This window comes from Eublepharis macularius, chromosome 8, assembly GCF_028583425.1.
Source record: "Eublepharis macularius isolate TG4126 chromosome 8, MPM_Emac_v1.0, whole genome shotgun sequence".
Lineage (NCBI taxonomy): Eukaryota > Metazoa > Chordata > Lepidosauria > Squamata > Eublepharidae > Eublepharis > Eublepharis macularius.
This window is the reverse complement of record NC_072797.1, coordinates 1,820,715-1,834,729: the sequence shown is the minus strand read 5'-3', so window position 1 is coordinate 1,834,729 and position 14,015 is coordinate 1,820,715. Positions and strand designations below refer to the sequence as shown.

The 14,015-nt window shown below is 49.7% G+C and overlaps 1 protein-coding gene across 4 annotated transcripts in view; it reads left to right on the top strand.

Annotated features, from left to right (window-relative positions):
- CNTFR (ciliary neurotrophic factor receptor) overlaps positions 1-14,015 on the top strand; it is a 379,352-nt gene that overhangs the window by 318,332 nt on the left and 47,005 nt on the right. For all 4 annotated transcript variants that reach the window (XM_054986878.1, XM_054986875.1, XM_054986877.1 and 1 more), the window contains one exon: positions 13,092-13,209. In XM_054986878.1, coding sequence (XP_054842853.1) covers positions 13,092-13,209 — 118 coding nt within the window. The remainder of the gene's footprint in view (positions 1-13,091; positions 13,210-14,015) is intronic.

Here is a 14,015-nt window from a genome sequence, read left to right as displayed (position 1 = left end):
GGCAGTGGGGGGGGGCTGCAAAGATGACCGAGGCATGACGGGTGCCTGACTTCGAGGTTTGTGCATTAACGCCGACTGATGAGATAGCGCTTGAATTAGCTTTAGGGTTTTATTGGCTTAATGTTTTGATTGTAATCTCTGAACTCCTTTGATAGTCTTTTTGGCTATAAAAGCAACATAAAATACTGTCAATAAATAAGCCCCATGGAGTAAAAGGAAGAAGGCAGAAAGGAGAGAAGTAGTAAAAAGGCACTAAGAAGGAAATGGTGGAGGGCGGGGAGGAAGAAGTTTGGAAGAAGCTCGAAAGACATGGAAGTGGAGAGCATCTGGAGACAAGAAAAGAACTGAGGGGGGTCCGTGAGGAAGGAGAGCTCAAGCCGAGGGAGGCGGCGGCAGAGAAGCAGCGAGCATTCAGGCCAAGCTGGGTTCTTAGCCGGTCTGGATGGAGAATGCTGGTTTGAAACTGGCCAAGTCTCCCCTGATCCTGCTCGGTGACTCCATGGCAGAGGGAGGACAGAAACGCAGCTCTTCCGGGCCCAAGTACTGCCCCAGATGTTGGGGGGGGGACCACAAGAGTCTGCAGATGTAGCGACAGGAGTCACTCACTCCTCCCCTGCCGGGCTCCAACCAACCCTGAAGAGCTCTTTATTCTAGCACGAACATCGACTGGAATAAAATCTTGCTAGTCCTGATGTTGCCACAAGACTCCTGTTTATTTTTGGTGCAACAAGAGTCGTACAGCTGCCCCCTAGAACTGTTGTCAGGGCTGACTCCAAAGGTTTGCCCGATTTTTTGCACCTACCTCCCCTTCCTAATTATGAAGATACTCAGTTGTCCCTGAAATCACAACTCTTATTAAAATAACAATCGCAGCTCATTAGGAGCTTATAAAAACCTCCAATTAAAGGCATGATCCTGCATTTAAAATGCAAATGCTGTCTATTGGAAGGACACCCCGCAGTCCTGTGGATTGACCCTGGGGTGGTTCAGCTGTTGTGCTTTCCAGCAGGGATAGGCTACCAACTCCTTGCTTCTTAGAGGCCTTGGCCACCAAGTAGAGGGCTGAGGAGGCCTCTCGGGCAGCCCAGCCTCCAGTTGGGAACAGCACAAAGCAGCAGCAGCCACCAAGCTCCAACTGCCAGGCATAAAGACAAAGGTGGCTGCTAGCCAGGTCTCATTAACTGCACAAAGGGAGATTCGGGAATCTTCAGATGTGCTCGTTAAAGAGCTGCGCTGACGAGACGTGCAACAAGGCGGCCTTGGCGCTGGGGCCCAGCAGACAGGATCCACAGCAACACCGTTCTCAAACCGATGCAGGGAGGAGCTCAGTGAAAAGATGGTTTTGCATCAAATATGCTGGGGAGGGGGGCTTAGGTGCCAACCAGGTTGCCCACCGGTCGTCTCCTGGGGCGGAGTTACTCAGGCCGCAGGGGGATTTCAGAGCTCCTGGCTGCAGGGAGGACAGCTCCTGCCCTCTTGGCTCGCCAAGCACCAGGCTTGCCAGGCGGGGATCTTGCCAGGCCTTGGTGAGAGCTGGAATTGCTGGTACTGAGCCCCAGAATGTATTTTCAGCACTGGATCCTCAGTTTTCAAACCTGTGAAACTATGAGGAAGAAGAGTGTTTTGTGTCGATAAAAAGTATTTGCCCCTCTTGTCACAACCAGCTCACCCATACCTGGAGCTTAAGTCTCCAAGGGTTGAGGTTTAGCACCTGGCACATTTCTTCTTAGACGTATAGCTGCGTCCCACCATCGGCCCAAGCGTTGCAGGATGTGTGAGCTGAGTCCTTTTGGAAGCCTTTGCCATCAAATATCTATTTCTTTTGTCCCCGGCACAGAAAGCACTCGATGTGTGTGTGGTTATTTATATTATTGTTACCTTGGAGGCTGCGGATCATAGCATCATAGGATTGGAAGGTACCTCCAGGGTCATCTAGTCCAACCCCAAACTCCTGCAGGCAATAGACCCTTCATCATTGTGCCACCCTAAGCAGGTGTTTGGGTGGCTTAACCAGAGAACCAGCCCTGATTCCACGCTCAGCGGGCTACACTAAGGCAGGCAAGAACGTCATGTCAGACCTGTTTGGCAGGCCGCTTTGACGGCTCCGATTGCTCATGATCGCCGCCTCAAGTTGCTTTGGCTCTCTTTTGCTGTTCGCCACCCGACTCGGTCCCTGTGCCACACAGTCTTGCAGTGTGGTGGTGGAATTTCATTTCTCTCTGCCTTAGCGGTGACTCCTACCCACCTGCCCAGTAGGGAATCGATTACTCCCCATGGTCATGGTGGGGTCAGGGATGGTTGCATCTGACAAAGAGAGCTGTGGTTCTCAAAAGCTTATGCTACAATAAATTTGGTTAGTCTTAAAGGTGCTACTGGACTCTTTACTATTCTGCAACTACAGACTAACACTGCTAACTCCTCTGGATCTAAAATACTGCCGTGTTTGATTATATGTGATTTTCCCCCCTCTACTTAAAACAATTGGCAGCAGAGGACAGCTAAGCCAGGGCTCCCCAACATGGTTACCGTGCTTCCCTTGACACTAGGCCCACTTATGGCGGGCAGTCTCCAGGTAGATTTCCCTGTTGCCTGTTTCTGTTTCAAGCTGCTATGGAAGAAAAATAAATAAAAATGAGACTCCAGCATGTCACTTCTGGAGTTCAACCTGAGAGTGACAGTGTTAGCTCTAGGAATTGCCAGAAACTTTGGTAAAGCCGTACAGTTTTATCATAAAGTCTTCCAATTCCATTGTTATTTCCAGGTCCTACCCTGAGAGGGATGAGCTGGCAACGAGGCCGGAGCCTTATTCTTAATTGTTTTTCTCCTTCCGCCCCCAACCCTCCCACTGGTTGCCAGGCTCAGTTGCCAGCCGCCCTTACCTCAGGCAGCTGCATTGCAGGTATGGATCCCATCTGGCCTCCTCGCAGGCAAAACAGGCGCTTGCTCTGGAGGCCCCAATGACTTCACTTCGGGTTGAAAAATGGAAGCAACAGAGTCTCAGCAGGGGCAAAAATAATAATAATAACTGTCAGTCCTTGGCAAGTAAATCCCCACATTCTCCACAGAAATCACACAGGTGAATTGGTTGAAGTAACTTTTATTAGAGATCTATCAGGTTCAAGGTGCTCAGACAGCGGAATTGGGAGAAGTGACATATTGAGGGAAAGCATGGTTAGTTATAGGGTAATGTCCCGCCCCTAGTTTAGTAGCACGTTTGAATTCTGGCCTGAACGCGAGAGACAAAAAGTATCAGAGTGTAGATTACGATAAGCAACAATAGCAAATGGGGAATGAAATCATCCGTGTTCTCAGGGAAGATACATTTCAGACTGGCTGCATCTGGTCTCAAGGCGGCGTAAGTGAAAGTGTTCAGCGTCAAAGCAGAGATAACACACTGAGCTTCCAAATAGCAGGCATTGGATGGTACTCAGAGCTCTGCATAGTGTCAGAGGACCAGTAATAATAATAACATAATAACATTCGATTTATATACCGCCCCTCAGGACAACTTAATGCCCACTCAGAGCAGTTTACAAAGTATGCCATTATTATCCCCACAACAAAACACCCTGTGAGGTGGGTGGGGCTGAGAGAGCTCCAGAGAGCTGTGACTGACCCAAGGTCACCCAGCAGGCTTCAAGTGGAGGAGTGGGGAATCAAACCTGGTTCTCCAGATTAGAGTCCTGCGCTCTTAACCACTACACCAAGCTGGCTGGTAAGTTGCATATAACATACACGTGGCATGTACTGCAGGTAGGCATACATGACAATAATGTTCGGTCTATATACCACCCTTCAAGAAGACTTAACACCCCCTCAAACCAGTTTACAAAGTATGTCATTATTATTTTCCCCATAACCACAAATATTCTTTGAGGTGGGTGAGTCTGAGAGAGCTGTGACTGACCGAAGGTCACCCAGCTAGCTTCAAGCGAAGGAGTGGGGAATTCAAAGCTCCTATGGATAGGAGCATTACCTGACGCCCGTGTTAATGTCTTTTGAGTGATATGCTTTGAATTGGATGAAATTGACGTTGGTCTAGTGACCATCTTTGAAAAAGAACAAAAACGGGACCAGAATAGAGAACCCGTCTGCCCGTCAGATGGTCCTTCTTCTTAATTCCCCTCCATCGAACTGCACTTGGATCTAACGCCGTGTTGTTATTTATTGCTATTTGCACTTACCTGTGGGACTGCTGGCAGTAACATGAGTGAGTTTGCATACAATTAGTTTATAGGAATGGAATATGAAATGTAGTTGGCACTAGCACTTTATGTACAGTTCTGGAGTTTGGAAGTGATGCGTGCGTGAATATTGAAGGCAGCTTATGCATGAATTTGTCCCTTGGTGTAACAAGAATCTAAAATAACACAAACGAATTACTGGTTTAATACTTACTGAGTTTTCATTAGCTTTCACGATACTTCCTTTTCGCTTTGATTCACTCGTGATACTCTCTTTTGGGTTATACTCACGCCGATAAAAGCAGGGTTGCCCGGTCACGACTCCCCTTACCCTCTTGGCAAGAGGGGGGGACCTGGGGCAGTGCAATGATGTCACTTCTGGGAAGAGGTTGGGGGGGTGCCTGGAAGGCCTATCACTTCACCTTCCCCCCCCCCCCCACGCACACACACACGCACCCTGACAGCCAGTGAGTGGTGGCGGAGGGTGGGAATGGAGGATCCCTAGATGAAAAGGTTTTCCACTGGAGGATGATGACTGCTAAGCGCCTGATCTTCCCTTAGCTGGGGTTGGTTCCGCCCCGCCCCCCTTTCAGGCTTTCCTTCTTCCCAGTTAGGGAGATATTCCATTTGGCTTTACCTCCTAAGGTAGCCCTTCGGGGTTTGGCCCAGTCTCCTGCAGCAGACATTTTGGGGTGTCGCTTATCACCTTCTCTCAAAATTTCAAAGGTGCCCACCCAAGAATGAAGCCGTGGCAGGGCAACATTTTTGTGCTGTGCTCTGTGGGCTTGTGAAGCAACCCAGGGAACAGGCTGCATCTGTTTCTGCCCAGCAGAAAATTGTTCCTCTGCTCACCACATGTGAGTGGGACGTGATCCGGACCCTCAGGTGTTCCAGCATTTCTACTAGGCTAAATGGGCCTTTGGCAGCTTCCTAAGCAGGCAGGATTTTCATATGGGGGAGGTGTGCTTTGGAGCAACATGTACTGTAGAGTGGCAATGGGAGGCTGCAGCCGCCACGCCCACTTTTCCAACCACCCTGGCACACCTGTTGGGAAGCGAGGCATCGGGGCAGGTCGACAAGTGCCGTGGTCCCTCCTAGCAGTGCAGAGATGCCTCTCTGGACAACTGAAGCCCTGTGAAGCGCTGCCACCATGTGGCCTCTGCGGGAAGCAAATGTTGTTACCAAACACTGCGAGGGGGCTCTCTGCCTTGGGCACTCAGGTCAGAGAGGCGTGGTGGCTGCGGCTCGCTGGCAGACCGCCTGCTCAGCATGCAGAAGGCGCATTCCTCGGCATCTCCAGTTAAAGGGACCAGGAAGGAGATGATGTGAAAGAAGACCCTGGAGAGGCACGGCCAGTCGGAGAGACAAGACTGACCTCGACAGACCTCGGCAGTCTATCAGTAGAAGGCAGCTTTTTGTGTTCGTGGAGGGGAGGGGAGGGCTACATTGGCCCAGGGACGATTTCTCTCTTCCCCCAGACACATCTGTCCTTCATCGGATTCCCCATCTGCTCTGCATCCATAGCACAGCAAAGGTGTTGTGGGGTACCTGCAGCAGGTAGAAGGGCTGTCATTGTCTCGAGAATAAACTCTCTGCTTCTCCTTTCCTCCCCCCCCCCCCCCCCGCCGCCATCTCTTTTGCCTTCCTGTGGTTTGTTTGAATAATCTGTCTGCTAGACTCATCTTCCTGGCCTTCGTCTGGAGTCTGAAGGCTGAAATAGCCATTAGTGGGGATGCACATCTCAGAGTAAGGAGTGAGATGCTAAAGGCTGAAGGATAGAGGCATTTCGCTCTTGCTCTCTTGGTGAATTCTGCATCTCTCATCGCCTCTGTGTTCTGTTTGCAAGGTCTGAAGCCAGAGCTCTCTGGCAACTCAGATTTGGAAATTTGCATGGCTGTTCAGAGGAGCTCAGGGCCTGTGAGAGGCATGGAAGTCAGCACCTGGTCACCTGTGGGCCAAATCCCACCCCCCACTCTGGTGTCAAGAGGTGGGGAGGGAACGGTGACTGTCCACACAGAACTTGGCTGTTTGGCATTTGGCAACTCGGGGTCATGAAGTCCCGTGAGCTTGCTGGACCAAAACCCAGAGCTGGCTGCAGCTTCAGGGAGGCTCCCAGCATGACAACGTGCCGTGGGTCATGGCTGCGTTTTGCTGCCTTCGATGCCATTAAGGTTTTAAAAAGGCAAGAGCCCCGTCGACAGTAACGGCATAAAGGAGCAGGAGAGGGCCAGGGCTGGCTGATCCCTTACGCTTCCCGCCTGAAAGGAAGGGGAAGTCCTGTGGCCCCCACGTGCCACCATGGGTCCTCTTCCAAGCTTTGGACCTTAGTCCGGGGGGGGGGGGGAGAGCATGTTGCAAAGGACCTGGGCTGGGTCACAGGGGACGCCTTTTTGATCTCGCCTCCTCCATTGTTTGGAGGGCTCTGGTGAAGGCAAATCTGAGCAGAACAAAGACCAAAGATGTGGAGAGTTTGAATTCAAAGCGAGTGAGGGGAAGGGAGCTCAGCCCTAATGCCGAGACCCTCCTGCATCAGCTGGCTGGTCGGACAGGGCTCTGATCTTACCTCAAGCGAGGTGGGCTCTCCTCCTTTGGAGGTTTTTCATCAGAGGCTAGATGGCCATCTGACAGCAGTGCTGATTCTGTGAACCTGGGCAGATCATGAGAGGGAGGGCAGGAAGGGTTGCATCAGTGCTTAGTTCTCGTGGCCCCTTCTTACATGCCCAGGGTAATGCCAATTTCCACCTTGGGGTCAGGAGGCAATTTCCCCCAGGCCAGCTAGCCGGGAATCATGGAGGCTTTTTGCCATCTTCTGGGCATGGAACAGGGGTCACAGGGGCAGTCAGGTGGGGGTGGGGGGAGTAGTTGTGAATTTCCTGTATTGGGTTGGACTAGATGGCCCTAGAGGTCCCTTCCAACCCGATGATTCTGTGATTCTAAGAGTCCAGTAGTACCTATAAGTCTAACAAAATTAGTGGTAGGGTATGGGCGTTTGTGAGCCACAGCTCACATTTTCAGATGTGAGCTGTGGCTCACGCAAGCTGGTACCCTACCACTAATTTTGTTAGTCTTATAGGTACTACTGGACTCTTGCTCTTTTCCACTGCTACAGACAGACTAACATGGCTAATAATAATAACAACAACAACATAATAATAACATTTGATTTATATACCGGCCTTCAGGATGACTTAACACTCTCTCAGAGCGGTTTACAAAGTATGTTGTTATTACTCCTGCAACAACAATCACCCTGTGAGGTGGGTGGGACTGAGAGAGCTCCTAGGAGCTGTGACTGACTCAAAGTCACCCAGCTGGCTTCAAGTGGAGGAGTGGAGAATCAACCCTGGTTCTCCAGATTAGAGTCCCGCGCTCTTAACCACTGCACCAAACTGGCTACCCATCTTGATCTATCTCCAAGGAAAGAAGAGACACCAAACGCTGCCCGAGCTTTTAAGAATGTCAGCTTTTGATGGTTACTTAACTCCAGGTTGGGCCTTGTGTCAGGGGAAAGAGCCCTACACCTCTCCTCTTCTTCAGGACAAACACAGCAACCTCAGCAGCCCCCTTCCTCCAGCCCTGGCACCCTTCACAAGGGTGCTAATTGGCTTGTTCGTAAACGGAGGCAGACTTCACTCAGCCCAAGACACCTGCTAGGCTCTTCTGCCCGACCCCCCTTTGGATTTCTGTGGAGGCAGCAGCCGCTCATCTGTCGAGTTCTCCCCTGCACTTAATTCAGCTGCTCGCTCACGTGCTGGCTGTCTGCTCCTCCCCAAATATAGAGGCACTTAGTCCTTGCATGCAAAATGGATTTTCTGGGAATTTGCAAGTAAATCCATTCATTAATTCGGGGCTTTAAATTAATTACAGGACCTGGAGATTTTAAAAGAATTTAGCATCTGTGTCAGTCTCCATAATAGAGTAAAAGAGACTCGGAGGCTTATTTGGAGTTTTCGGCTGTCATGTCCAGAGGCTGCCTTCAGTCACAAGGTTACCAGTTATAATCGTTCACTCTTTTTTAACGGAAAGGTTGCCAGCTGTGGCAATCTCAGTTCATTGCTTTTCAGCATTTTCTCAAACTATAGCAGCAGAGAACCTGGCTTTCAGAGCTCTGCAAGTCTTTCTGTTATGCAAAGTTTCAGGCTCTGTCTTGGAAATGTCTGGGATTCTGGACTTGAACCCGGGACCTGAGGCCGTCCCGTCCCTGCACTATCTAAATATGCTTTGAGCATCTGCACTTCCTTATTAATGAATGCTGCAGTTTCTAAGACTCTTAATTTAGCATCCTGTGTTGAAAATCTGTGCTCATGCAATCACACCGTGCAAGAAAAAATTAAGAGCTTGGTTAGTTTTGTATATTTGTTAAGGCCTGGGGGGGGGGGAGAGGTATGGATTTAAATCTGGTGGAGAGAATATTTGATGTGTCTGGTCCTTCACCATAGTGCTATTCTTTGCCTTGCTGTACCCCTGAGACAGAATGAAATGAGAAGGAGGTGGTAGAGTCCACAAGTAGTGAAATGGACTGTACTATTTCAAACTGGGGTGGTGCCCTCCTGCAAACACCTTTTAAAGGAATTCCCTACAAGTAGACTTCCTTCCTTGTAGGCTAGATTTTTATTTGCAGGGTGTGTTCTGTGGGTGGGTGTGTTTTACATGGGGGGAACCCCCCAAAATAGTACCTTCTACCTGCAGTCTGAAATGATAGAGTCCATCTACCATCTCAGGATTCGATAGTGAGTGCACATGAGCAACTAAAAAGGTCAGTTGGTTGGAGCATCTTTTGTAGGCAAACAAGACTTACAAAACTGGTGTTTCCACCAAACAGACCCTTCTGGCAATGCCCGGTGAGACTCCTTCTCCACGCAACTGCTAACTTGCTGCTCGATCATCAGATCCGATGATTCTGTTGTGTCTCCGAGGGCACAGACTTGACCAGTGCCTTCTGGAACCGTGAACGGCCTCAGGGCCAAGCTACAAGTGATGAATGACACTTGAACAGCAAGTGTATTTCTCCCTGTTCACTTGCCTTCCACTCAATCCACTTGCTGTTCAAGTGTCATTTGTCATGTGTAGCTTGGCCCTCAGAGTCAGGACTGAAACCCTCCATGGCCTCTTCCCACTCTCAGCTTCGTTGGGGACGAGTATCTGAGCATGACTTTGAAAAATTAAAAGTAATTTGTTTTTATCCAATTTGCTGAGTGTTTTGGGTATATTTGGAGAGAGGGTAGCAATCTCTCAGTGCTCTCCACTAGTTTCTGTTATATACAGCTGTACATACAACCCCCAAATCTAATACTCCACAGAAATTACAATATTTTGCAATATTGGAAATATGTTAGGTTGAAAATATATAGCTCTAATTTAAGATAATGCATTTGCAACACGTGACGGTATAAAGGCTAAAATGGATGCTTTCAATCCTCTCTAGATTGAAGAGTTTCAAATTAGATTGGGTTTTTCAGAATTGTGGGGGAGGGGGGAAGCTCGCAAGATGAGAAACAGAACTTGACAATGGAATTATTGCTCATAAAATGTGTATCTCCTCCAATTTATATAAAACCAGTGGGGGAGGGGGTGGGGTGGACTGCAGGGCAAATCTTCCCTCCTCGCCAATCGCCTCAGGAGCAAAAAGAGAGGGGCCTTCACCTTCCCTCTCAAGTGACCTTGGGGGGCGGGGAGGGGCAACACGGGCTCAAAGTCCAGCTTTGCCCCCCCCCCCCGCCACCTTCTCCTTCTCCTCCGATTGCAACCAGCCCCTGCAGTTGCATCCTGCTTCCGGAAGCATGGCCCACCATAAAGAAAAGGGCGCATGCACCACGAGTTGGAGGGCAGGTGCAAGTCACTCGAACACCTTCAGTCATTTTAGAATTGCAATGCCTCCCTCGTTCCTGACCATTCTCATTCCAAAGCGTCTACATGACCCCCCCCCCCCCCCCCAATATTCATATAGAAATTATTCTGAAGCTAGCCTGAGGAAGAGAAACCATTCAGGACGCAACAGCTTCCAGATCTGAAAGAAAGTATCACGCTTATTGATTTATTTAGCTATTTATAACCTGATTTCTCCCCCGTAGGGACCTAAAGTGGCTTACAACATCCTTCTTCCATTTTATCCTTGCCACAACAACCCGGTGAGGTAGGTTGGGCTGAGAGAGTATCAGGCGCAAGGACACGCAGCGAGCTTCCGTGGCAAAGCAGGGATACGAACCTGGATCTAACCAATATACCACACTAACCAATACACATAACAGCCCCACACATTCCCCAAACATGCAGGGTGTGAGCATGCTGAAGCCCACCCCCCTCCCTCTGTGGTTGCCTGCAGGGTGCAAGTGTGTATAATTCCCCCCTCCTGTGATCAGTGACGCCGCTTTTCCAAATGTTGCTGATCACGGGGAGCGAGTTCAAATGCTTGGCTGAATGGCCCTTTGACCTGATCCAGTAGGGCTGCTCTTGTGTTTCTGCTGAGCTGAGCAGCAGTGGCTGGAAAGCCAAAAGGAGCCATGGGGGGGATTCTTTTTTTATCTTGAGCCCAGAATCTCTGGGAGTTTTCTCCAGAACTTTTTAAGTAGCAGATCCAAACAAACAGAGCCGGTTGAAGTAAAGCAGATGCACAGGGTTGCGTTGCCATCTTTCGTTGCATCACTGCAGCAGGTCCAACAATTATCTCGGCGTCTATCTGCACACACATACACAAACAGTTTAATTGGCAGATACGCAGCTGCCTCTCATCTTGTGTCTAGCACGGTTTCATACGGTCTTTCTCATAAATAATACAAATGTTGGGAAGCTAACAATTGTTTTGTAAAACAAGCTGAAATTAATCCACCATCCAAAGCACTCTTAGAAAGTTTTGTCAGGACACAACTGAACACGAGCTTCTCCTGTGCAACATTTGTGTAACTTCATTGTTGAGGCTTCTGCAGAACTGCCCTTGAATTGAGCCCTGGCTTTCCTCATCAGTTCAGTGTATTCCCAGTTTATGTATTTATTTATTTTGCTTCGTTTATATCTCCCTGATGGGAACCTGAAGAGGCTTATATAGTTCTCCATTTTTTCGTCACAACAAACCTGCAAGGTAGGTTAGGTAAAGAGCATGTGACTGGCTCAAGGTCACCCAGCAAGCTTCCATGACAGAGGGGGGATTCAAACTTGGGTCTCTCAGGTCTTAGTCCAACACTCTAACCACTTGTTTATTTATTTATTTTATTTATTTATGTCATTTATAGTCCACCTTTCTCTCTGAGACTCAAGGCGGATTACATAGTGTGAGATCAGTACAATCAGTATCAAAGACATTTCCGTACAGTGTGAAGGACATTCCCATAAACAATCCCATAGGGTAAATAAATACAAGTTTACAAAGACGTAGCATTAGTAGGAATCCAATGCATAGTTGAAGAAATGCTGAAACAGAACATAATCAGTTCTGGGACCGACATTAGACAGCATGGAGCACTGGTGGTACATAGGAGTACATATTTAAAGCAGCAGATAATATGTAAGGCAATATCGTGATGAAGTCTATGGTCCTTAACTCATTAGCGAAGCATCTGAGACCCCCTCCCTACAATACCACCCTCCTATCTGAGTAAAACACCTTTTTGAATCATTTGGTTTTGCATTGTTTACGGAAAGCCAGGAGCATGGGGGCTCTCCTGACCTCCTCAGGCAGGCCGTTCCACAGGGTAGGGGCCACCACAGAGAAAGCCCGTGTATGGGCTGCTGTTGATTTCGCCCTTGGGCAGACTGGCACCTGCAGGAGACCCTGTTCAGATGAGCGAAGCTGCCGTGGAGGGACACAGGGAGGGAGGCGGTCCTGTAGGTATGCCGGACCAAGGCCCTGAAGAGCTTTGTAAGTGATAACCAATACCTTGAACTGAGCATGGTAACTCCTGGTTAACTACGATGGGAGCCCTATGCATAGTGCGTTACAGTAGCCAAGTTTTGATGCTACCACCACTACTCAGGAATGGTGTGCTGCAAACAGACCCCCCCCCCCCGCCACTGGCTGCTCCATGGAGGCCCTTGCCCCACTCTGAGCCCAGGGCTGATGTGAAGCGGCAGCAGGCCCTCCCCATAGCCTGCATGGGGCTGGGCTGCTCTGGGGCTGGGCAGGGAGGCTGGCTGCTGTTCGGAGGCAGAGTTTTGCCCATTAGCTATAGTCGCATCTCACGTTTCAAACTTCCTAGTCATCCATGTTTCTTAGGCTTTGTGCCAAATTGCAATTTTAGAGGAAGTATAATAATACGTTTTGGGGGCACTTTAGCCTTCTTAAGAAGATGGTCTATGTGGTCACTGAATGTATATAGAGGGGAGGAAAAGGGTACCTGCTCATCTGGGCCCCCAACATCCACTGGAACATTGAGCCAGACACCTGCAACTGGCCAAGGCTCAGTGATGTGGGGTGGAGGGGTGGGAGAAGGGGCCGGCGTTGCTCCATTGGTTCCCCTTCTCTCCCTGGAGCTGTGCTTGCAGGCGTCGGTGGGTGTGTTATCTTCCCAGAGCCATCAAGGCTTGCTTGCCTCAAGGAATTCCAGGCACGTCCCCACGCCAAATACACAATGGGTTGCTTGCCACTGCAGCTGATGTGACATCTCCAAGGGGACAGGGCTGCTTTTGAAATAATGTGGATTAATGTATATCTTAGCCTGCGTAGGGTTTATTTTCAAAAAGCTCTGAGAAAATGCCAAATGTGATTCAGGTGAAAACGAGCAAAAGGAATCGTTGCTTTATCGGATGACCCAGTCGGCTTCCTAGACCCTCAACAGATCTTAGAGCTTCAGCGTGGAGAGACGTGCCCCTCCCACCAGTGTAACATTGCCAGGTAGACAAGCCTCGCCTTGCGAAAGAGGCCAGACTGGAGCACGTTGTGAGCCTGGATTGACCCACGCTTCTCTCTCCCAACAGCACCGCCCAAGGAGCCCGTTCTGATGTGCCGGTCCAATAACTACCCCAATGGCTTCTACTGCAGTTGGCACCTACCCAGCCCGACCTACATCCCAGACAGTTTTAACATCACCGTAAAGTAAGTGGGAGTGGGGGGGGAAGGGGGCAGGAGGGGCAGCTTCATGGGGGAGCCTCGGGGAGCCTCGGACCTCTTGCCATGGAAGATCTGGCCGCAGGGATCCAGGCTGGATGACCCTTGCACGGGGCCGTCCTTGTTAGCGGATGCCGGCCACCATAAACAGACCAATCCAGGGCTCAGAGGTCTTCACTGGCACAACCTAAGCTCTGCCCAGGGTATTTGTTGGTTTTTTGTTGGGTCTTTTATGTGGCAACATACAGCTGCGCTGTTCCCAGGACCCCTGTTGCTGACTCTTGGGCCCTCGCCACCTCTACCAACTCTGGATAAATGGGGAGGAGCAGCTTGTCTTGAATCTTTGACCCACAGGGTCCTCCAGTGGGAGATCATCAGAGCAAAACCCCTGAAGTGAAGATTAAATGAATCCTCAATATATGCAGATGCAGCATACAGCATCCTTCCGTAGTTCCCCAAGAGCAGACAAAGTCCCTTCTCAACTTGGGAAGATGCCACGAGCTGAACCTGGGAATTTTGGGCACGAAAAATGTGTTAATCTTTGCTGGCATTCTTGTGCTGATAAAGACCGTATTGGTCTCTTGTGCTCTTAACAGTCCTCACATCTGGCTTTGTTGCTGTTCGGTATTATGGGTTTGATCCAAGCTAAGTCTGCTGTTCAGAGAAGGCTTTCCTCTGAGGAAAAGAGGATGGGATTCCAACTGGCTGCGAGGTTGTGTGGTTGTCAAGATGCTGGCAGCCTCTGCCATACCCATACCTGGGGGGCGGGGAGGATTAGGGCTGGAGGTTGTGAT